The sequence below is a fragment of the Catharus ustulatus genome, chromosome 1 (assembly GCF_009819885.2).
Source record: "Catharus ustulatus isolate bCatUst1 chromosome 1, bCatUst1.pri.v2, whole genome shotgun sequence".
NCBI lineage: Eukaryota > Metazoa > Chordata > Aves > Passeriformes > Turdidae > Catharus > Catharus ustulatus.
Window position 1 is genome coordinate 139334837 of NC_046221.1, and position 26120 is coordinate 139360956.

The 26120-nt window shown below is 34.9% G+C and overlaps 1 protein-coding gene across 5 annotated transcripts in view; it reads left to right on the forward strand.

Moving 5' to 3' along the window:
- The window catches only part of VPS13B (vacuolar protein sorting 13 homolog B), a 427554-nt gene that overhangs the window by 202696 nt on the left and 198738 nt on the right, over positions 1-26120 (forward strand). For all 5 annotated transcript variants that reach the window (XM_033079391.2, XM_033079426.2, XM_033079417.2 and 2 more), the window contains exons 22-24: positions 8196-8323; positions 16776-17010; positions 25309-25529. In XM_033079391.2, the coding sequence (XP_032935282.1) occupies positions 8196-8323; positions 16776-17010; positions 25309-25529 (584 nt within the window). The remainder of the gene's footprint in view (positions 1-8195; positions 8324-16775; positions 17011-25308; positions 25530-26120) is intronic.

Sequence of the window (26120 nt, forward strand, 5' to 3'; positions counted from 1 at the left end):
GGACTGCAGTAAATGATCAGGGCAATATTTGAAAGCTGCCCTGGGCACACTATTGAATAATGATTTAAGCCCAAGTATCTATTTTCAGGCATTGAAGATGTGTGCTTGTTCATTACTAAAATAATCTGTAATTTTCTTTCATATTTATAAAATTATTATCATTATTTTCACTGTGTTTGAAAAATACAGCATTTTCCACGATCAAAGATGAAAGTGAGTGTGGGGATTTGAATTTTTTACTGCCTCCTGGTGAGGTCTTTCTTTAGCCATGACAGTGAAATGTCATTGCACTAGCATCTACCATGATCCGGTATTTATCAGTTTGGAAGTAACCACGACAGACACAAATTTAGCACTATCTTATGAGTCACATGTCCAGTGACTATGGCATCTAACTTTTCAGTAACCGTGGGAAAGTGACCTCACACATGCTCTTAGTATGAAGGAGGACTTTAATGAAAGAAACTACTTTACAGGGGCTGAAATGGTTATTAATTTTTTGTCACTCAGAATCCTGAAAGTTGACTTTCCTTATAGCTAGAGAACAAGTAGGTAAATGGAATTTAATGTATCTTCTAAGAAGACATTAGCTTTCTGGTTGGAGTAAACTCCATAACCTGTTATGAAAGCAGCTGAAAACTGAGTGCCTTGTCCCATGATTGAACACACACCTGTAAAACAGAATTTTGTTGATCCCTCTTACGCAACAGTGAGATGTTTGCCCGTGGTACAGGTGGTGACTACATTTCAGCCCTGTAAGGAGTGTACATCAGGCCTGCAAAAGTAGGCAGATGTTTTTCATTGCTATGTCTAGCACCTGACTTCTGCATTTTATTGTCTGGTGGACAGACTGGAAGAGCATTTGCAAAAGAGAATTAAATAATGGTGGGTTTGGGGCAACATTTTTCATAGACCAGGTCTCCACTTCACATGGCAAACTGGTCTTTTAATTCCACTACAAATTCAGTATTATTTCCAAGTTCAAAGCTGGGAAGAGAATCCAGCCTTGTTTCCTTGTTTCATTCTGCAGGAAGTGTAGGTGTGTTGTGTAACCATATGTGCATATGGAGAGAAATAAAGTACATAATAGCATTGCATTTTGGAAAAATCTCTTGTGTTTTGAAAGACTGATATTTTGTTCATTGGAATTATGTTCTTAAAGAGAAATAATTAAAGAGTTTGAAAGCTTTATAAATGCTACTTCTTCTAGTAGCAAGTTTCTATTTCAAGTAGATGGAGGATGGTGTATAATAAGGAAATTGGGAACTCTTGTCTTAGACTTTATGTTTTCTCTTCTGTATAAATCACCTGAATTCTAATAAGGGCAGAGCTCCTTTTGCCGATTTCTTACTGGTTTACCCCACTTACTTATTTTCCCAGAACGTGTAGAAGCATAGTATATTTAAAATATTTGCCCTGTTGAATTTGACCAGCAAATACCTGAAGAATTACAAGATAAGCAAATTAATTACATTCATATGCAGAGAATATAGGATTACATAAGTCTTCTTTTCATAGGAAACCAGGCAAAGAAAGATCCCCATCTTTCCTTTCAGTCACTTCTTAACATTTGACAGTGTAGATATAATAAAACACTTGAATTGTTTGTTAGGTATTTACTATAACTGGAATTTCTTGGGGTTTATTGGAAGTTAGTAATTCAATTTTGAAAGCTTTACTGAAGGAATTCTTAAAATTCCTTCAGAGTGTGTGTGATCTATTTCTGAACCACTATTAAATACTTGTACATAAAACTGAACAAAGGACAAGGCTCTAAATTTGGACACATTTCTCTTTTATTTGGACCAGCTGATGCCAGACAAATTTACGTTTTTATTTGAAGTTTTAAGTTAATAAATTTTCTACCAAAAAGTTGAAATGTAACAGAATTGGACCTGTACTTAGCAAAAGTGGATGCAGTTACTGATTTTTGTTTGTCTTAAAGTCTAAGTAGAATGCATAGTTAGATTCCTGCTAAAATGAGCTGTTGGAATGCAAAAACCTGGCAAATGTGAGAGAAGTCTGGCTGGTGAGAAATCAATGGATTATCTGAAGTATTTGAATTAGTAGGTCACTATTTCTGCTCAATGAACTGAATGATTATCGTTTATTCATGCCTACTATGAAATGTATGACTGATGATTAATTTGGGAAGATGAATGAAATTAAATAGATGCTAAATAGGTTAAGTAAAATACTTGAAGGAATAAAAAAATCAGGAATTTAAATCTGATGCACATTTACTTAGAGTGCCTGAAAATAAGATTTTTATAAATGGACTTTAGTTCTTGGATTATTTAAAAGGAAGGTGTCCAGTCACAGGTGATTTATAGAAAATTTTAAATGTCTAGACAGTCACATATCTATATCAAAAATGCATTTTTCTTAGTTTTGTCAGCTAGTAAAATGTTTAGCTTTTTTGTTAAGGTGGCATGATCTCTTCAGTACACTGTGTGGATTTCAGAAACATTAGTAACTCAAAGTTTGATAGAGTATATCAAACATTCTTTCTGTATGAAGAAATTCAGTGTTGAGAGAGAACAAATGGTTGTCCATTTTTAGATTATATTTAAAAGACCAAGGAACTTCCTGTGTATTTTTAAAAAGGCAGAGTACTAGGCAGAATTCCACATTTATCAGAACTTACTGCAGATCCAAAAGCTGAAATTCTTACTTCATGGTATAAATTGTATTTGGAATGGTAAGTGATACTAAGATAAATTTATGTATGGACTTTAGATATGAACACACAAATATCACATTTTTGTAATTACTACTCTAGTAGCTCAATTTGGCCTCTGAAGGGCTGGTTTTGATTTGTACAAAAGCGTCAGTCCTCTTTTATTTTTGTTTCCAGAGCTAAATAGGTATTTTTGCCAGAAGTTGTGCAGCAATCATTAGGAATTTGGTGGGAGAAAATGCTGACCATAGGCATTCCCTAGCCAACATACACTTTCACACAGAAAGATCCTTTCTTGTTGCACAACATTAATATCACATTTGTCTTTGTTTATTGACATATGTTAAAAGCCTCTGTGTTTTAAGTTACTCTGCTGTTAGCTCATTGGGTGAGCACACAAATTTAGTCACTACACCTCTGCTGCCATTTCCCTGCATTTGAAGGACTTGCTCTCATGAGGGACTGTGTTGCTCAATTATTATCTTGAGAAAAGTAATGTATTATCTGCACTGTTAGTAAAGTAGAATGCAAAAATGCTTAAAGGCCAGTAAAGAAATTATTTATGCAAAGACTATTGAGTATGCTGGCAAATATATCACATATTTTTATAAGCTTAAAAGGACTTCCTACTGTCATTTAAGTACTGCTTTTATTCTCAAGCATTCTGATGGAGAGTGTAAACTTCAAAAAGTAATTAACATAGTCTATTCTTAGAAAATGAATTATTCAAGTATCATTCATCCAGGAACGAGAGTGTGGGGGATAAATAGTCTTGCAACACCTCAAAAATAAAACATGAATATTAGTGAAAGACTTCTGAAGGGTACTGATGGTTCAGAAAATATTGATCAATGCAGGTGTGAGCTTCTCTGCATGGTTTCAGTGAGCTGCTGCTTTGATTAGATTTGGTGGGAAAAACAGTTCATTAAGACAGGAAGTATTTTTAAAATAATTTCTTTCTGCTTTTGCAATTCCTTCTATTTGTAAAATGTTTTAATATTAAATCATAGAACAAAATTGTTTAAGGGATGTGTATTATATTGGGAACAGAATTTCTTTGGCTGTCATACATATTTACATATGTAAAAGTGTGGATTATTTGTAATGCCTTCAAATATCTTTATAAACACATGTGCTTAGCTGTGTCGTGTTGCAAATATAAAAATATAGAGACTTGTGAAGAAAATTGCAAGGCAAACCTATGGACAAACAAGATTTTATGTAATAAGTTTCACTGAATTTTTTCTTTTTCTGCTGATTTACAGAAAATTTCAGGTTTTTAATAGGTAACGGCTTTTTGTGTTTAATTAGGGGGATAATTCTGGGGATTTTTTATATGTGAAGAAAACAATCTTCTGTTAGAAAAAATAATTTAGAAAAAAATATATAGGTCATTTTTATTTTTGGGGTTTTTTTAAAGTTTGAATTTTCTCTTCCATGGCATTTTGATCTCATATCTAATCCTTTAGACCTCTTGATCAGTTCCTTAGGATGTTGCATTTGTTGCAAACACCTTAGTATTTTTGGGTTTATTTTTTCATGGAAAGACATATCTAACTCATGAAACTGCATACCTGTTAAAGAAATCCCATTGAGTACTTTGACTCCATGCAGACCGCTTCCAATTTTAGTAGAGGAAAGATCTTCTCAGAGAAGGAGTAATGTAGTGGGACAACACTTTCCTCTGATTGCTTTTTTCCTTTAATGTGTTTTGGTGTCATGGCCTCTTGGTAACTGTGGTCAGTCTGTAATAGCATTTTCCTCAGCTTAGCTCCCTTCTGGTTCTATGACAGATGATGTGATGTTGGAAGGAAAGCTTTCCCAGCCTCTCGTTCAGGTCATGGGACAGACACACGTTGGGTAGGGTCATGAGATGTGACAGAAGAAAGAGTCCTGCTGCCTGCCTGGCTGGCTCTGGACCAGTCCTGAAGGAGGAGCTGAGCTCTTTGGCATCAATGAACGTGTGGATTTGCCTGCAGCAGGATAATTTTTTCCAACCAGAAAGAAGCTGCTGCCTTCTTAACATATGAGGGATCTGAGCACACAGTAGCACAGGAAAAATGACTCCATCTTATGCCAGAGAGATTGAGACCTGGTAGGTCTGTGCCACACAGAAATCAGGAATAAGGTACCTCCCTTTAGTTTAATTGCTAGTTGTAAGGAGAGAGGAAAGCATGAGGCCATCAGTGCCTACAGATTATCAATGTTCTTCAACCCAGTAGTGCAAGTGTCTGATGTGTGGATTTTTCCTGCATTGAATTATCTGAGGAAATGTCCATTTATCCCAAATTGCACCTCAGAAGTTTTCTTTTCCCTTTTCTGTTTCTTAAGTCACTGAATATTAATAGCACAGACTAGTGTCATTTTCACAAATGTTCTTTTTATCCTCAAAACTGGATCAAAGTGTAAAAAAAAAAATAATTCCCATTAGGCTAAAAAACACAACTAAGGAGACATATGTCTATATAAGAAAGACACCTTTAACTTGAATTTATACCTATAAGTCTTGCTTGATAGCATCTTCTACAAAGTGAATACTTTAATGATTAATTTTCTAGGAATGCCACCTCAAACTCCCTCTGTACTTTTACCAGAAATTGCAAAAGGAGTTATGAAAAATGTTTCTTTGATAAGTCCTTCTTTTTTTCTGACAAAGTCTGTTCATTACCAGTGTGTTCTGAAATTGGTAAGTGTGGCAACTTCTGTGGGATTGATGTGGTGCATATGTTTGCAAAAGCACCAGTTAAACAATGAGGGACTAAAAGATAAGAGCATTTTCTGTTCCTGTACACAGTCTTTTTTTAAATTCAACTGGTATAATCTGAAGCAGTCCCCACTCTGGTGGTTTGGGTTTTTTCCCCCCATCAATTTGGAAATGTTTCATACAAATCATATTTTCTATCTAGCTATTGCTGACTGGCACCTGGGTTGAACACAAGACGGATTACTTTGCCAAGAAATGTTTTGAGGTTTTCAGTTCAGTAGTAGCTAAGTAGCTTAATTGCTTTAGGAAATTACCTGCATACTGAGACAGATGAAGCTGATCCAGTCTACATGTCTCCTGTAGAAGACTAGCCAAACACACATGGTAGCCAAACCTGACAGTGTCTTAGCAAGTGTCATCTCCTGATCTCCTTGTCTGATAGGGAATTAAGATACTTCTTTCCCAGCATCCCTTCAGGCAAAATTCTGGGATTTACAGTACAGAAAAAAAGTTTTAGAAGTACTACTTTACCCTTTTCTCTTCAGGAGTTACTTCTTTGCTTGTTTCTTCTTTCTACTCTGATATACTTTTTTATTCCTTTTCTATTTTCCATGGTTGAATGGTTCCTTATCTGTCTGTTGGGTTTTGAGACTTTCTTTTTATTGATCTCTTGGTTGAACTTGAGGGGTTATAGCAAATCTGTTTTTTTGTCGTGGATATTCCTGGAATTTTGGAAATTTTAAATGAAGAAAAACAGGAGATACTTTAGTCAGCTAATTTTATTTTTAATTCACTAACTGTTATTTCTGGCTATTCTGGTAATTGAGAGAGAATCAACACTGTTTTGTTTTCCTGCAAATAAAATATGGGAGATAGGAACAAAACCTAGCTTTAAATCCCATTCAGGAGGGATGCATTTGTTGAGTGATGTAGGATGTTGATAGTCCCTGCTGAATGCATTGTAGAATATGTAGGTTTGCATTATATTTATCTACTCATCCTGAACTGAAGCATCCTACCTGTGAAATTCCCAGAGTCTCACAGTGACTTTGTATGCCATCCTCACCCTTACCCACACTTGGGTTCTAGAGTTCTGTGCTTCAATGACTCCTATTTTAATATTTCTTGGTACTCAACCTGATTCTTACCTTGTAGTGTATGTGTAGTGTAGGACCTGACTGCACAGAATACTGCACAGAAGATGATATGAATTGAGGTGGGGTAATAAGTTAAAGGAGAACAGCTATTCCTTGACTAATCCCTTCGTTTTAATTTAATCCATCCATTCATAATGTGGATGGAAGACTCTTCATGGCATGAAGCTGTCCATGTGAGATGCTATAAAACAGCTATTGCACGCTGCTTCTCCAGATGGACAATTTACATGTTTGTTTCTCCAGAACAGCTGACAACAAACAATCCTGAGATGTCATGCTTCTTGCACTCTCACGATCCAGTTTTCATTCCATATCCTTCTAACACATCCCTAATTGGAGCCAGGAACCTCTGAGAGGACTAATTATACTCCAGCCATAAAAATCCTCTTTACTCTTTTGACCATTTCTCTTTCTGAATCTTTGGATTCTCCATCTGTTTAATAAAGTGAACATTTCTCTTTAAGATTATTAAAAATACTATTTTTTGAGGGATTTTTTCTGATAATATAATTGAACTCTAACCTTGATAGGAAAATCCCAAATTAATTCATCCAGTGACATTAACATTGCATCCTCTTGGCCAAAGTTCACCACTTAGATGTTTCAGTTCTAAATCTTTGCATGTTTTATTGCACTACTGAAGAACCAGTGATGCATATCAAGGGCCATATATTTTTGTTTTCCTTAGTTCGATTGATAGCATAATTTTGTCTCAAGAACTTTTCTGTAATTTTCATGCCACAGCTTTCTCCTAGCTGTAAAATTGGTAGACATAAATTGTCACACACTGATTTCAATTTAGTCTAAATTTAAGTCATGAAGTCTTCATAATTTATTCCTGCAGTTTTGTCAGCTCAACAACATGTAGGCCAAAACTCGAAGTGTTAAATAAGCTGACAATACTTCTGTGCATATCTCAAAACACAAGGTGGAGGATATTCTGTAAAACATGTCAGAAGGAACTGTGCACTACTCACAGTCCTCTTTTGAAGTTCTAGTGTGCTTATATTTCATTTAACATTTCTAAAATCTTTTCATGTTATTAAATAACTAACAGTTTAAGGAAATGTCTCTTTTTATTAGAAAACATTGAATTTTGCTAAAATATTTCATACTTTATTACTTTACCATTTGACAACGTAAGAAAATAGTTTAATTTTTATGTCTTTTTTTGGAAACATGCTCAAATTTTTAAAGGGAATTTTTCAAAGAAAACAAATTAAAGGCAGTTATTTAATATGGTCTGTCATTTCTTAAAGTTTTACAAAGGTGAAACCTTTAGACGATGCAGTACTGTGTGTGAAAACCTCTTGGATTTCAGTTGCATTGTCAAATAGGTTATCACACTGAAAACTGTCTTAATTTGTTTAAGTGATACATTCTTCATAATATTTTCTTAGCAGTTCACGTTGAAAAATTTGGAACATTTAATTGTATTGTGTTGTATTTCTCATATGGCTTAACTGGTGGAGTTGTATTGGCAAGTTTAAAACTAATACAGACACATTATTATTATTATGTGCATAGTGAGATATACAGAGTGAGAGAAAGACTTCCAGAATGTAAAGTAAGTAATTGTTTTTCTTTGCTATCAGTAAGTATATTATTTACTTAGATATTTTTTTGTAACTGAGTTTGTTTTGGTTTGCATTAGAATCTCGTCCTTTGTCACTCCCTGTGAAAACCATGCTGAACTCATCTGAAAGCTGCAGAAGTCCTGAGGAAAGAATGAAAGAATTTATTGGAATAGTGTGGAATGCAGTTAAGTGCCTTACACTTCAGGTAAGATGAAAAGGAAGTGAAAAAAATCCTATGTGTTTCCAAACTTTATGATACTTTTTATGCATCCTAGTGTTTTTTATTAGAGGGATTTTAAAGGAGCTCCCAAGTTTTATTGTCTTATTTCAGTAGTTTCAAAGTCAGAGAGAATGAAAAATACAGTAAGATTTTGGGTAAATTAAGCAAAGAATTCTTTGCATTTAAAATACTAGGTTTCTAAATAGTGGTTTGTATTTAAAGGGAAAGATCCTTCAAAAATTATATTATTAAAATTGCTTGTCCCATTTTTCTGTATTATAAACACTTCAGTTAGATTTGTAGAATGCTTTCTTTTCTAAAACTATTTGAGGAAAGTGTGTATGATAAATACATTCCTGAGATGTATGATACAGTGGCTGTTGTTACACAGTGAAAGGTCAGAAGCTTACCTGCCTACTTTTTGATGAAGGACAAGGAGATGACTGCTGGGATTGAAGCATTTTGCTTTATACTGCTCTGGGTTGTACCTGCTGATCAGTAAAACCAGGGTTTTCATGTAGCAGTATAGATGCCATATTAGAAGTCCAATGTTAAGATTGCAGGAGCAAATATTAAATGGCTTAGAAGTGCTAGAATTAGGACTGTGTTGTTCCCAGTACTTAGCAAGTGCTTGTTGAGAAATTATTTTAATTTAGAATTATTATAATCTGTGCCACATTCTATGAGATCAGTATTTTATGATACACCAGGATATAGTAGCAATTTTTTCTTGAATTAAAAAAAAAAATCACAAAAACCTGCCTAAAAATGCCTCAATTACAACTTTTGGCAAGTTTCTTTGTCATTACAGAAAGTAATTGTTGAGTGCTTGTTCCTTCTTCCTATCAAGAAATATATTTAATAATATACAACCTCATCCCAGAATATGTATCTGTGTCACTCCTCTTTCATGTAAAAAGTGCTTAAAATTCAGTTTTAGGAAGTTTAACAGTTCAGGTTTTGCTAGAGCAAGAACCCCAGATTTTTTACCTAATTGCGGAAGATAGTGAAGTTGAAGAAATGCTTTCTGTTATGTCTATTTAGTTTTCAGCCTTCTCTTTCATCTCTGTTTCATGAGCATTTTACTTGTTTTCCTTTCTTTCTTAATGTTCTCATCACTGTAGATTAAAATGTCTAGATAAAAGAGAGAATTTGTAATCTATTTGAAGGAAGCAGTGTATTTTTGTTATGTGTCTGGGTGGTACTTAGCACAGTGAGACTTCCAGTATAAATGTGGCTTACAGTTGGAGTCATAATAAAATTAATAATACAGTAATGACAAGGAAGGAGAGCTGGGTCCTTTATAAAGGGGGAAAGCTGAATCAAGACTATGATAATCTGGTCAGACATTTTTCATGGTATCCTTTTTTTGTGAGCAACCAACAAATTGAATTTGTTTTGAGGAATGAGTAAAATACCAATGATGAAGTTTGTGTGTTACTAGGTAGAAGCAAAGGGTGGTGCTTCTTTCTGTGGTGATGAAAATTGATGACAGTGATAGGCAGGGGTTCTCTCAAAGAGTAATTCCTGAATACCCCGCTGCTCTTACCTAAAATACAGTGTAGAGCTTATACTGGATTTTTTGTATTGGGTACTTTTTCCGGTGCTTGAGGTTCTAGATTTATTTACTTTTTACAGTTTGGTTTAGCATTTTTTTTGGTAGAGTATTCATGCTTTCTATTTTCATCATTATGATGACAAAATTATGTTTTTAGTTTTTATCCATGTTGAAATTAAACACCCCAATGAATTAATACTGTAGCTTCAACACTTTTTTTATCCTTACACTTTAACTATACTTTTGTAAGGTATTTGCCAGTATCTTTCCAAAAATTTATTGCATTTTATCAGAGAAACATTTCAACAGAATCCAAGGAAGCACTGCAGGAAATTTCAAGAATGTGCTGCCACACAAATGTGCAATAGTTATTCCTTGCGAAATATGAAGTATTTATATATATATGTTTGCTGTTCTTTTTATTACTATTAGTAGTCCCTATGTCTAATTTATTTAAACATGGTTTTCAAGACACAAATGTCATATATATAGTGTCTTTCTATACCAGCCCAAATGGGAAATGTGTGCAAGGCAATGTGTAGAAGATAAGAAAATGAGTATTATGACTCTGTATTGCAATTCAAGTACATTATATTTATCTTCTTATACATAATGTGCATTTTATTAAAAATATATAACTATATTTAAATGATAAGTTCATACAGATTTTCTGTACTATTATTTGGCATGAAAAAGGGAAATTTCTAGAATAATTTGTCTGGTTAAATGCTGGAGCATTTAGACTCTGTGGCTTTTTTACTAAAGGTAATTTTCATGTTCATGGATCTTTTAGTTACATGACTTTAGAACAGAAAAGTCTGTAGTTGTCATCAGATAAAACTGAACTTCATAACTTAAAATCATCAAAGGATTATTCTTTTAGTGGAAGTTAGAGTAAGTAATTGTGTTTGGAACCAAAGTAACTGGAAAGTTTATTTTGGATCCAAAGCTGGTACTTGCTTAGCCCTAGCCCTGGCTTGCTTCTGATAGAATATTGCATGAAAGTTTTATGCACTGGAGTTGTGGTAACCTATTAGTATTTAAGCGAAAAGACTTTCATATTTAACGATAAAAAGTTGGTTTATTATTTAGCTGTTGTAGGATTTTATATGCAGCCTTGAAGTCTTTTTGGCAGTTACACTGTGTAGGAGGGTAATACTCATTTTTCACATGTTCTTCATACTAATAGTTGCTAAAATTGTGGAGCAGTATAAACACAATTATTTTTAATTGGCTGTTAATGCTGAATTCCATTGAGAACAATGAAGGATCTGTATTAAAAGTAAATTAATTAATGAGTAATGTTATAACAAGTGCCAACTACATAAGAATGTAATTTTTACATATAAAACTTAGGTATGTCACATGCGTTTAAATATCCCTGAACTTATTTGAAAAAAATAAATCCTTTTCCTGAAACTACTGAAAATTTTATTTTCCTTAATGCATAGAACTTGTAAAAATTTTTGACAAAGTGCAACATTGAAAGGTGAGAAAAGGAAGGACAGATTTGATAAGAGTTCCTGTTCTTTGAATTGTGTCATTATCCAGGGGTCAGGAAGAGATTCTGTGACTTGTAATTTAGCAGTTACAACTCTCAGCAGTTATTTGGCAATTATGAGATAGGATTATTTCTTAAGTTGGTTACTTACCACAAACCAACAAAAATTTGTGTTTCCGGTAACTAAATAAAACCTTTTAAAAAAAGATTTAAAAGCTTTCTTAGGAAAGAACAGGAATACCGTGAAGCACAATGACACTGTGTTTTAAGTAGTCAAGGAAAATGTATCTGATCCTTATTATGGTAATTTTAATGTACAGGTATCCTGTTCTCTTAGTTCTTTTACTTTGTGCTCTGCTTTCCATTTATAACATTTTTACTTTTGTCTGCCTTCAAAACAAGAATTTCTGTTCTGCCTTTTAAAATTGTAACAAACACTGAGTGTCTGGCTCAACTGCAGATGGTGTAAATGGTAGAACAAATTTGGATTTGGAGGCTGGATTATGGTCTTAAAATACTGTGTGCACCAGAACCCACAAATGAGATGTAAGCAGTGATCCTTTGCAGCCTGGGGAGTCATTTCAAGATGATATTCTGTACCCAGAAAAACACACTGCCTTTCTGCTGAGAGTGTATGAGGATTGGTGACTAATTCAGAGAGAGGCCTCTTCCCTGGAGAGACACCCTTATGCAAGTGTTACCTTGTGGAAAATCTTCAGTGCCTCTAATTGATTTATGCAGCTGTAAAATGTGGGTTATGAAAGGGAATCTTCTTAAGTTATCACTATCATGAAAGGCTGTAAAGACTTGATCAACTTGTCCTTCTTTATTACACTTTTGGGGAGTAATTTGCTTTGTTTTCTTCCCTCCAACCCACCCTACTCAGTTAGGAAGACCTAATTTTTCAGCAGTATTTATTTTACTCTTCTCTCTAGTGAACAACATTCCTTTTTATAAAATAAGAATGAAAATATTCCAGTAACTTAATACTTTCCTTTTTATATAAGAGTCTTTGGACATTTTGAGGCTTACATGTTTGTAAAAGTGTAGAGTGTAGAGTTATGCTTTACTTAACATTTCAGAAGTAGAAGGGAAAATACTGCTTACTTCATTGGTTTATCATTAGTGTACATTATTTAGCATGTATAGGCCTTGACATAATAGAAATGAAAATAGGGGGTGATCCTGTTTCAGGAATGTAATAATTCGTTCTCTTTAACACATGAATGTGTTCAGTATTGGCAAACGAACATGTTGCTACCAAAACTGAAATCAGATCCTTGAAACAGAAAGGATGTTGCCATGGAAAAATGAAGTAACACTCAGTGCAGCTGCGAAGCATTAATGAATAGGATATTTTTTTAAAAGATCATTTGTGTTTGGTGTGGCTTGGAGGGTCCCAACCAGATGGTTTCCATGAACAGGATCTGACCCCCAGCTTGAGGACTTCTTACTGGCAGATTACTTCATTTTCTTTCCCTTGGATTGTCAGATCCTTACATTAATGCAAGATTTACTGCTGCAGATTTATATTCAGTTACATAAATCAGTCACATCTTACATTAAATTCACAATTTTAGGCACACAGTTTAACAGTTACTTAAAAAGTGTAAAAAGATTTATATGATAGCTTTAATATATGCTATTGATGTAGTTTAATTTTAAGAATTTGGATTACATATATTTCGAAACACTTTCCGATTGGTGAAGCAATCCGTAGCACACATTCTCACTTTTGTCCAGCATATAATTCCATCATTTTAGGTGCACTCTTCCATTCCTTCACAGGAACTTGTGAGCAGGCAAATTTCTGGATTCTGTGAATTAAATGTACACAAATTCCATTGAAGGTGATACTTGTGTACTGGGCCCTTGTTAGTAATTTCTTGTGTGATTTTAATAATTGCATAATTTGCTCTAAAATGTGGACTTTTGCCATACATTCATTGTGTTGACCTTTGAAATCCTGCAGTAGTGTTTTGCAAAATTTTTTAATCATATAAAACTTTAAATGAAACACAGGTAAGCCAAGCATATCTGTAAACAATTCTGTTGTATTACATATTGTCAATTTTTAGCGAATCCAGATACAGGATTCTGCTGACTGCACCGATTTGTCATGAATGAGTGATTTAGAGTAACTTAAATAATCATCATCAAAGGGATTAGCAAAGGTGATTTTAATATGAATACATAAAGGAGTAACTTGGTGAAGTTCAATAGCAAGGTTCACTCTATCGTTTACTACATGGTTGAAAAATACAAAGGAAAATTGAATTGGAATAAATCTGGCATTGTTTACATGGAGGCCAAAGATGGAAAAGGGTAAGGTAACCCAAATGCTGAGTCATCAAATTCAGACTGGACCTCCCTGCTTGCCAGATTTTTGATAGGGCTTAGGTTCAACTGGATCTGATCTGGACAAGTTTATATCTTAGAGAAGAAATACAAAGAGTAAGGAAATCCTCCCAGAGTCATGAGGCTCAGAGTAGATCCCCTTGCTTTCTAAACTCCTGATGGAACCTAGGTCCAATCTTAGTCTCAGACTTTGGCAACAGTCCGTCTAAAGGAATCACCTACATGGATTTCATTAGTATTTATTTAGCATGCTGTCAGCAGCTTACTGAGGATCTATTGTAGTTAAGGGATCTCTTTTCCTTGGGTTGCAGAAGGAATACTTAGTCTCAGATAAGGAATCCCAAAGATTGGGGGGCATGCCCGCTCAAGGGGAGAGTCACTGGTCTGCAGTCCAGTTGCAATGTAGGGAGAACTTGACTTGAACTCACCCAGAGGTCTGTTGTTAGTAGAAAGGCCTCTCTGCCTCTCAGAAGAATCTTGAAAGATGTCCCAGCTCAAGGGGAGATCACTTCTGTGCAGCCATCCTGCCTGACAGGGAGAGCTCAAAGTCAGTTCACTCAGGCTGTCATTGGCTTATAGTCAAATGGCATGCAATGGGAAGGGTGTGCAAGAGACTCCTTGTATCCACAACTTTCTTTGTTCCTTCATAACTAAGCCTTGGGAAAAACACATTCAAGTGTAGTTCACATAATCAGGCATGATGCTTGTTGGGTCACTCTGCTCTTTGTGGGGTTTCCTGGAGTTCTTGACCTGGCTACAGCTCAGGCCTTTGCCTTGTTTGGAGCTTGTACTGAGCTCCTGCTGGTCTGGTTAAGGGGACTGAGTGTATCCATCACACACATGGAGGCCTGATGCTACCATTTAAAGCCCACCAAAATTCATGGTCCAACTCCCATTCAGTTGTTTGGAAATTAATAACAAAGAGCTGCTTGTGTAAAAAAAGGAATTTCCATCAGGAATTTAAAGGGTGAAACTGTTGTGATTGTACTTCAGTATTCGTGATACAACAAAGTAAAATAAACCAAATGTGATTGGAAGAACTTTTTTTCAGTACAAAACTGTACTAAACTGTAAATGAAGTGCAAAAACTCTACTGAATATTGAGATCTCTTCTTGAGAGTGCTTTGAAAAACATGTACTGTAGATCCGGCTGCTGGCAATGTGATGTAGTATCTCTTCAAGTTGGTGGAATTTTGGGATTATTATTACCACATGGTTTGTATATCCAGGCAGCATTTGATGTTAATCGTCATAGATGTGTATATATATACATACATATATATATATGTGTGTGTGTGTGTATGAAGAATGGGTGATTTTTATAAACTGTTTACTCAGCAAATTCATAGATAAAACAATAGTTATACTGATCATAAGTTCTTTTGTCGTCTATTTATCATTATCCCACAATGGCTTGACCTGCAACCTATTAGTAATAGACCAGAAAACGATCTAATGTGTCACTGTAAAAATCTTTGCAAATTGACACAAAGACTAATTTGCCATTAAAAAAAAATCCAAATCTATTACATCTGTAACAATACACCCTAGCTTTTCATCCAGTATAAATAAAGTACACTCTGCAACCTTGGATCAATAAACTACTTATCAAAGATGTAATTAGCTTCATTTTACAACTCAAACAGTTCTAAATCCAGAAACAAACACAGACTTCATGAACCAATGTATTTATTTTTGCAAAATTCTCCTTATATTTTTCTGCAGTGAATTCTTGTCAGTTTGTCTAAGCAAAAGGGTACAAAAATGCTGAAATAAAGATTAATATCTGTGTACTCACCAGGCTGGCAAGGTACTTACAGTGCTATGGAATTCCAGCCCTATTACAAATCATTCTTGAGGTCTTGAAGGCCTAGTACCCTTCAGGGGAGAGCATGAAGTACAAGTCTTGGTCACTGCTTTTAAGCTGTCTCTAACGATGTCAAATTGAAAGAGTGTTACGTAACTTTGCAGCAAACAAATGTTTTTATCACAGCTACAAATAACATCTTGTCCAACAATTTATATGCTAGGCTTTTCCAAGCAATGTGAAGGAATGAACTGAATCATAGCTTGTATTTGCTTAACAAAGTGTTCAAGTGTGCAGGCTGTTGGAGCCTTTTGGTGTCCAGGTGCCAGAGTGGTATTTGTAAAAGCCAAGGAAGAGTAACATTCCACAGCATTTATCACCCCTGAGTTTACAAGTTGTGATGAGTTGAGTTCTTGGGTTGGGCTCACTCAGCCCCTCTAGAAGCTCCTAAGAAGATGGCAAAATGGTCAGACATGTTGCAGGGTACATTGAAAATATAGAAATAAAATATATAAAATATAGAATAAAAGATGTTATTTCTTATGAAACCATATGAACTGCTTCTAATTTGCATTGAAAAGTGGATAAAAGCTGTATAAACTTTTTCAACTTTATTATTATCTCTTCCTCTTTGCTTATGTATACATCTCTCTGTTTGTTTGAAAGTCAACCAGTTTTCTCTGTAAAGTTTGTGTTTTTCATAGTTTTTTGAATGATTACCTTTTTTGTACATGCTCATTCTCTTGCTTGTTGAGTAAAGGCAGAATTTTTCCTGAAACATTTCCTTATATAAAGTAGCAGCATATAAAATGTTGGCTAGTTCTAGAGACTCAGCTATGGCTAACAAAAGCTAATGAATGGCAAAAAGTGGAGGGCTTTCTCATTCAGAATATTTTCTTACTCAATTGCACTTGTAAAAAGCTGTTGAAATGTAGATATATGTATGTTCACTTTACATGGCAACACCTTTCTCATGAATTTACACAGCAAAAACATCTTTCTTCTTTCTTCCCTCCCATAATCATAATTTATGAGAATATATTATTTTCCAGCATTTTGCGTCATCTTCTCTCTTAATTCAATTAAAAGTTAAGAGTATTTTCAGTCAACTGTGATGGATGAATAACTTCAGATTTTGTACCAACATGAATAGTCCACAGTGAGGGGGAAAATAATCTATTTCTGAGAATCTTTCTTCGCTTTGTTTTTTCAGCTTGAAGTGCAGTCTTGTTGTGTATTCCTTCCGAATGACAGCCTGCCTTCTCCAAGTACTATTGTGTCAGGTGACATTCCTGGGACTGTGCGGAACTGGTACCATGGGCAGGCCAGTATGCCTGGCACACTTGTTGTCTGCTTGCCCCAGATCAAGATTATGAGTGCTGGACACAAACACATGGAACCATTGCAAGAAATCCCATTTGTTGTGCTGAGACCCATCCTGGAAGAAGGTAACTTGATAAACTCAAAGCACCTTACTCTTTAGTTTCCATTTCAAACTGTCAGGAAAATTCATTTTATTTTGAAAACTTCTGATTTTATACAGCTTTTTTAGAAGAATGTTGTTCTATATTATTGATATCTAGAAATACTACTTAAAAGGTTTGCCCCATGGAAACCAATGTGGAACTCATCATCAAAGAGCTAGTTCTGTGATGTTTTGTATATTTGAAATTAAAATAATTTTTTACCTTCATTGGTTTTGTTACTCAAGTTATTTAGTAGCTGACGATCTTCACACATCGGGAAGTGACAGTAAATTGGAAATTCCAAGACAGAAGGCAGACAGGTTAGGAAAAACTTCTCATCCCACCAACGTCTTGGATGTAACATTCAGACTGGACATTAGTAAAATATTCTTCACTCAGAGGATGGTTGGTCACTGGAAAAAAACTTTACAGCAAAGTGATCACAGCACTAAGTCAGAGTTCTGGATGCATCTGTACAATGCTTTTAGCCATATGATTTAATCTTAGGTAGTCCTGCAAGGAGGAGGGAGTTGCACACAGTGATCCTTATGTGTCCCTCCTAACTTGAGATATTGTATGAGTCAATGTAAAATAAGAAAAGAAATTCCTAAGTATATCAAACTGTCAAAAGAAAAGAACGAGACTTTATTGGCCATCCTGATAGGCAACAGTTGTGTTCTGTGTAAGTGACTTAGGTTGAGGAAAAGTAAAGTAGTTCTTATTTGAAAAGCTGATATGTGATAGGGGTTTGAGTTTTAGACCAGCTTGAGGGAAGAATCAGCTTTTAACATTCTGCAACTGATTGAAAAATGAAAGGAAGAGATAAGCTGAAAAGGACCTAGCAAGTGAAAACATGTTGCTTATATTCAATATTTTTTATTGTGTTTGGGTTTTTTTTTAATAGAATCCTTAGAAATTATTAGAATAAACGGTAAATAGACTTGCAGCAGTGTTCTGAATAAAGAGTGATGTGAAAATCTTGTTGCATATATATATATATATATATATATATCTGAAAAACTGTATACTGGAAGTAGGTGAGGCAAATATTCTGAACCATCTTGAACCTTGGTTCCAGGTTTATTTTAATGACTTCCATGACAGCTAGGCTCCCAACCGAGTTTTGGGTCCCATGGAAATGTCAGTATTTGTGCTTTAACCCCAGCCAGCAGCTCTGGTTACACACAGCCCCTCACTCCTCCACCATGGTGGAATGGAGAAGCGAATCAGGAGGTCAGAAGTAGGAAACTTTAGGGGTTGAGATAAAGACAGCTTAAAAGATAAAGTAAAAGCTGCAGGTGCAAGCAAAGCAAAATAACAAATTGATTTGCTACTTCCTGACAGTGGGCAGGTGTTCCAGCCAGGCAGGTGTTCCAGCCTTTCTGTTCGATTGTTTCTTTGGTTCTTTGGGGTCAGCTGACCAGACTGTCTCCCTTCCCAACTCCTCGTGTGCTCCCAGTTTACTTGCTGCTGGAGCAGTGTGAGAAGCAGGAAACACTTTAAGCACTGTTCAGCAATAATTAGAACATAGCCATATTACCCACAGTTTTCAGCACAAATCTATAACAGCACCATACCAAGTACTATGAAGGAAATTAGGTCTATCCCAGACAAAAAAAGTTCATTGTTGTACTCTCAAACTATATAATTTAGAAAGAATTCTTGATGTCTTGTGTTTTGTTTTCATTCTAAGATGAAGAAAGGGAGATGCAGCAATTGTTCCATTACTTTTGTGATAGCATTTTCTAAGAAAATTATTCTGTTTTCTGCATACTTACTGCTGAAATACAAACAATTTGAAGGACATGAAAAATTAAGTCAAAATCACATTCAAGAGATAGTCCTGCTCCTGCCATCTGAAATTTGTTTGCATTTATAACATTGTGTTTCTTCTTCCTTTGATCTGCCGGTTATATTGCACTCTTCTCCTTTCTGTATTTTACCTTAACTCATGGCAGCAGAAATAAATTTGTACTCTTTATTATTGAAATTCACATGCTGCCAAATGAAAAAAAAAGTTTAAAAGAAAGAGAGAAAGGTATATGTGTTTTTCCTAATCACTTCCGGTAGGAATGATCTTATTTGCTAATCGCAGTGACAGATATAAGATAAATTTAGCTGAAGTCTTTTGTTTGTTTTAAACTGATGAGGTAATTTAAACCATTTATGAAAGTAAGAAGTCATTTGAGTTTTGTCAGACCCAGATTTGAAGGAAAGAGCCTAGTGAGAGAAAAGAATCCCCCTGGTTGGGATAAAGCCTATGGTAAGGAATTTATTTGTGTGTGGCTTTCTGCTCTGGGAATAATGCCAAACAGAAGTTCTCACAGTCTTGATATTTTTGATTCTTTAATGGGGCCATTGCCTTCTCCCATGCCAAGACTCCCTCCTAAAAAGATTATTTCAATTTTTTTTCGCAGGTTTAAAGTCACTTTCTTTGTTTCCTCCCCCGTAGAGGTAAATAATTTTTATGGACTTGCAATGTGAAAGTCTCTTAATTTGTTCTGTCTTTGAACAAGGTTTCAAGAACAGTCTGTCATTCTTCAGACATGTTGCCATCTCTCAGAAATAATATTTAGTTAACTATGCTTTTCCTGATAACCGGTTTTTGGATCATTCCTTCATTTATAAAGAAGATACAAGTAAAAGGCTTTTCCTCAGGGATGTGTTGTTACTTTTAAGAAAGCTATGTGCTCACTGATATATTTTTCTTATTACATGAAAGACTAAAAGAGGACAAAAAGGGAACATATTCCTAGTGTCATTTGGGAATATTTCAGCCTACTCAGATAGTTACTGACCTCCATATGCTAACATACTGTAAAAATAGCTTATACACTATCCCACAATCAGGTCTTTCCATTTGTTTACAGAGTTTTACTGCATCTCAGAGGTAATTTTAGTTGGTAGGAATGCTTAAAAGAACATTTTAAGTACTTTTACAGTACTTTTATTCAGAAACATAATGTAGCTCAGTGATACTAAATAACTAACTAATCCATAAAAGGATTTATCTGCCTAAAGAATGAAATATTCCTTTGAACTTCTGTTGAATAACAAATACAATTAAGTAAGGTATTGAGTATTATCTTAAGAGTACTAATTAATCAGACAGAGATCTGTGAGGTAGTATTTATTGAAGATATTAAAGCAGAATCACAGAATCACAGAGCCTAGCAGGCCAGATTGGAAATGGCCTTGAATGATCACCTGGTCCAAGCTTGCTTGCCAATGGGACCCAAGATGACATTATCCAACTTCCTGCTCCCTGTTTGCTCCTGAAATCCTGCACATCTCAAAGGAGGCTGTTCTGGTTAATGATTGTTCTTACTGTAAAAACTTCCTTTATATCATCCTTTTATCTCCCTTATTAAATCTCTCCCAGTGTAACTTGTACCTGTTGCCCCTTGTCTTCTCTGTTTTGACACCTTCTGAAGAGGAGGACCTCTGTCCTATTTGTAGCTGCCCTTTATTGTAAATTAATTAGTAAGAAGAAAGTAAATAGTTAGAAACTCAGTTTGAGCAAAACTGAAATGTTTAGAAAAGTGCTTGGAGAGAGTTGTAACTTTCCATGTACATCTAATTTCAAATATTTGACATTTCATCTGTATAATCTCCAAGTTCCAGCCTATAGTGATAGGCTAAAATGTGGTAAATATAGCTGGACAACATATGTTGTTATGGTCAGAACTTATGGACTGCTAAGTGGTCTTCAAAAATCTAAACTCTTATAAGAGGAAAATAAGCTGAAGACATGAAGAGAACGTTTCCATAAGTAAAGTACTGTTTTAGAATAATAATGAAAAATTTTAGTATTTGAATTTGGATTAAATCTTCCTGTTTTTAGAAGTTTACATTTTGAATTATTTTAGTTACTGATTTTTAAATAATATTGACTAATTAGTAATATAATAATGTTCCTCTTCAGGTTCATAGTAGTAAATTTTATGAATTCATAAAAATGTTTGCTTATGTCAGATACATTAAGATAAAGATCTTTAGGTAAGACACAGTAAAATACTTTTAGAAAGCAGTGTTCAAAATATCTTAAAATTGTTGCTGATATTGCTGCTAATCATATTCACATTTTCAGGTGGATAGGTGGATATACTGACAGTCATGTGAATCACTGTATTCCAAATATTTAAGTTTGAAAAATGCCTTTTGTTTCTGAAGTAAGACAGATTATATATCTTCACAGAATTTTGTGACCTATATTGAGCAATAATCTGTCAGTAAGTGACTTGCAGGGAAATAAGAAACTAGTGCCATATAGATTTCAACCTGAAAACAGCAGCTAAATGTTTAAAGCAGAACAGCAGTATCTTGACCTTCTTACAAGTTATCATCTTGCATTAGATTTTTAAAAATATTTGCCTTTAAGTTTACAGAAATTATTTTTTTCAGTTATTATATTTAAGATAAATATTTGACGTTAAAATAGTGTGCTGTGTCATAGAGGGGTTTGAATGCAACCTTAAAGATCATCTATTTCTAGCCCCCTTGCCAAGGGCAGGGACACTTTTCACTAGACCAGGTTGCTCAGAGCCCATTCCAACCTGGATGTCAGCACTTTCAGGGATGGGGCATCCACAACTTCTCTTTGCAGCCTGTTCCAGTGTCTTGCTACTCTCGCAGTGAATAATTTCTTCTTTGTATCTAATATAAATCTGCATTATTTTGGTTTGAGTTTATATTTATTTAATTTATATTTAATTTAATTCACCTGTAATGATAATGCCTGGTAAAATTAGTTCTCATGTTTGAGAAGCTGGGATTATGCCTGGGAGGAAGTACAAGTGACTAACATGTAGTGACTGCAGTATCTGTTTTTCAAACATTTCAAGTCCCATGAGAATGAGGGCTTTGGAAATCTATGTAAAGACCCTGCAGTGTGGCTACAGAATAGGAAATGAGGACAGAGTTGTCAGGTTGCTTTTTAAATATTACAAAGGATACTACTAGTAAGCCTAGGAATAGATCCCAGAGCACATGCATGATAAAGCTTTCATGATCTCTCTCTTACCATTACTAATTTTAAACAAACAAAATTTCTCTTTTGTAGAACTGTCTGCATTGTATACACAACATTGTGTACAAATACCACAGTTGCAACCTGTTTTTTAGAACAAAGATACGTACTTCATAAAAATGAGAACAAACATAACAGTTATTAGTACATTTATCAATATTGTATGTCATGCATATGAAAAGTCTTATTATGAGCATTAGTGATTAACTCTAGCAAACAAGAAAAGTGCATCAATAAGTACCAGAGAAAGAACTTCCACATACCAAAATTTTTATTTATACATTGGAAAAATATAATTAAAAAATGATGTAAGAAATTAGTCTTTCTAAACTATTGCAAGTAGCAGATAAATGATAAATCCCAGTGATTTGAAAACTGTCTGATGGGAAAATCCTATAAGCAATGTTACTTTTGATGTGTAGACACTTTGAATTAATTTTTTAATAGTTTCATAAATCAAATTTGCAAATGAGTGAAGATACTTTTTTCTTTTGGAGAACAAATAAGCCAACAACAAAACAAGGATTTATTAGGTGCACAGTTGCAGTAAAGTGTTAGAACAGGCACATAGTGTATATGGAGCTGAAGAAGAGGTAATTGATGACATTGGGGGCAATTTTACAGCTGTACATTCACTGTATCTTTACTAGTCTTTTTTCAATATACTGTGGTTTCTGTAAATTAATAAAATTTTATTGTTTTCTTTTAAGGTAGATATTTTGTGCAGTCTAGTAGAGCTACCACTGATTTTTTCCTTAGATATTCTTTATTTCTAAGTCCATGAAATATAAACTGTGTTAATTTACTGTGGTGGTCACAGAGAAAAACAAAGTTCATATGTAATAATTAGAAACATGTCATTTGAGTTGACTTTAAATTTGAATTTTTTCCATCTATTGCAATTATTTTTTTGTATTTCTTGGCTGACTGAACTTGGAGAAAAGGACAAATTAACTGCTTCAAAACTTTTAATCTGGAAACCTTTTTGAAAATATTTTCAAGTTACTTTGAACAGAGATCTTCAGTATGTCACAACTTCAAAATAAACTATTGAAGTTTTCAGTTTGTTCTTAGGGTGAGACACAGAGTTTTCTGGTACATACTTCTGACCATATAAAAGTATTGCTGAAGCCACCTGCAGAAGAAAAAATAGAACTACTACTAAAATAATATGGTAAAAAGATGCTGGAATAAAGCTTTATTTTAATTTCAAAACCCTTCTAATTTCTTTAAATGATTACAGTTTACAGTTGGTGCTATTTCTTAGTGTTGTGATTTCTCAGCAGGACAGTATTGACTGTAGTTCATACCAGGCAGCAAACACACTCTTCATATATTGTTTAAAAACACTGGTTTGAATTTTCTGTTGTCCCATGAGACCCCAGTGGGTCCATCCCAGTGTACCTTTGTCTACCATTTTCTCCTCTGATTCTCAAGATTGGGTCCCATGCTTCTGGGCTATTGGATTAATTTGGACTCTTTTAATCCACGATTTAGGCCAAAATTTTGAAAAATAAAACCTCATACCAAATAACTTTCTGGATTTTCATACAGGAAGGAGAACTTTCCTTCTTCTCTTTCTCCTTCTCTGTATACCCTGCAAAGATGAAGACTGTTTCAGGCATGACTGAGGTTTGTGGATGCTCAGCAGCCTGCTGTGTCTGGATCTGGCACCTCATCCCGCAGCTTTTGTGTTTCTTCATATTGGGACGTGCAGATTCTCTTGGTGGATTGAAAATTCACCTGCTGGACACAGACTCTGTTGTTAAAGTTGGGACAAAAATGCCCAACTTCCTCAGTAGGAAATCTGACAAATGGGATGAGACTTTCTTTACACAAAACCAGACAGAAGAAATCCCAAAGGCCCCCTGAAATATTGTTGTGTTCTTATGCCTCTGAAGAGCAAAAAGCTGTATCTGTTTCAGGTAAAATTAGAATTATCCACACATCTTTCATTGTCTTATTTTCCTCACTTTTTTTGAGCATTCTTTGAGTTTGGGTTCAGTGCTTCTCCCAGAGCCTAATTTTTTTTCTCTGAGACTTGACTATCATATGTGAGATTGTATTTGGTTTCCATGACAAGGGTTTGGTAGTGGGCTGGACTGCAGTGCTGACATCTGTGAGAACATTCCAGAAGCTTTCCTCATTTCCAATTCCAACTGGCTCCAAATGGACTTTCCCAAGTTGAGTCTGTTTTGCCCATAAACAGTACCAGGTGAATTATTTCTCCCTGTCTTCCAGCCTTTTCTTATATTTTCTCTCCTAGTCCAGCTGAGTAAGGGGAGTGATAGCAGCTGTAGTGGGTTCCTGACATGCAGCCAGGGTCAATGCACCACAGGGATTCTGTTTCAAGTCCTGTTATCTGTGTGCTCAGTTCCTCTCAACTCTAGCTGGGAGAGCTGTTGAAAATTTTCCTTCACCAAAAGCAGTTCCTGTTGGCCCCTTAAAGAACTACCTGAATAGTTCTGTGATCCTGCTTTGGAAACTTTTACGTTTCATCTATTGAAAACGTGAAGAAAACTGTACGGGAGCTGTAGGCATTTTATTGTGCACTGCCAATGCCCTCACTGATTATTCCTGATAACAATTCCTGGTAGGATGCCAGGAACTTCTCTGAGTAGGTTTCCTCCTAGATTTAAGAAATGAAGTGCTAAGTGTATGTCCACATTGTGTTTAGAAAATCCATCACCATTCTGTTCCTAGGAAGTTTAAGTGAGACAGTGAAAGAGTTGCATTGTGAGCACTGGAATAGGCTTTACTCTGCAGAACCATTGTGTTGAGATGCAACCTGTAGACTTTTAAAGGAAATAATTCACTTTTTTAGTATAGCAACCTGTAAATAGATAGAAGTATGTAAGAGAAGGAGCTGCCTCTGCACTGCATCCATACGCTGAAAAGAATGGGGAGTGTTTTCTGGATATTCCTCAGTTTGAGGAAAATTACATGAAGCAGATTTCTTTAAAGACTATATTGTATGTGTTTGCTCACAGTTTGGAGTTAAAATTCCCAATGTATTTCAGTTTTTAGAAATTGTAAAAAATGTATTGCTATTGTTTAGATTTTGAAGCACAACATGGAATTGATGGTTGGATTATATTTATGAGAGTTTGGGATCAGTTTAGTGGTTTTTGATTAAACTTGCTGACTTCTAAGGTGGTTTAGAATATGGAGAATAAGGTCTTTGCTAGTTTTATTACCCTACTTTTTATTAAGCAATTGTTTAACTGTTTCCCCTTCTTTTTAATCACTAGGTGATGCTTTTCCATGGACAATTAGTCTGCATCATTTCAGTATATATACTCTTCTTGGACAACAGATGACACTTAATTTGGTAGAACCAATGGGCTGTACTTCTACTTTAGCTGTGACTTCACAGAAACTGCTTGCTTCAGGGCCAGAATCCAGACACTCGTTTGTCGTCTGCCTCCATGTCGACCTTGAATCCCTTGAAATAAAATGCTCCAACCCCCAGGTTGGTACATTTAATTGATTTATGAAAGGAAATTAAAAATAACTTGATTTAAGTACGATTGATCTGTATTTTCATGAAGACGGTCTCTCTATCTTAATTTTTTTTTAACTGGGCCATCAAGATCAAGGTGCTTAGATTGAAATTTGCTTTGAAGCTCTCTCAATTTCTGTAATTTAAACTCTTCTCCAAATGTAATAGCTGTAGTATAAATGCATCTTTTGGCTGATGGACTGAAATGAATTGCAGATGTACCATTAAATGCTATGATACTGTTTTGCTGTCACTGTGGATTTTTATATTGAAGTGGTTTAATGTAATTTTTTTTGCTGCATTTTCATGGAATTAACATTTCTTTCAACGTGAAGTGTTTTTTAGGGAAGCAATGGTATCCTACAGTAAAGGGAAGAAAAAACAGATGAATGCATGTAAACAAAAGTTACCACCTCATTTGTGGTGATTGAAAAGAAAAGGTGTTCTGAGATTTTTTCAGAAAGTACACCTTGTATTTTAATGACTTGGACCTAGTTTTGTGTAGTTTCAAATCCAGTATGTGCTTAATAATACTAAAAGTGGAATGGCATTGTTATAAGT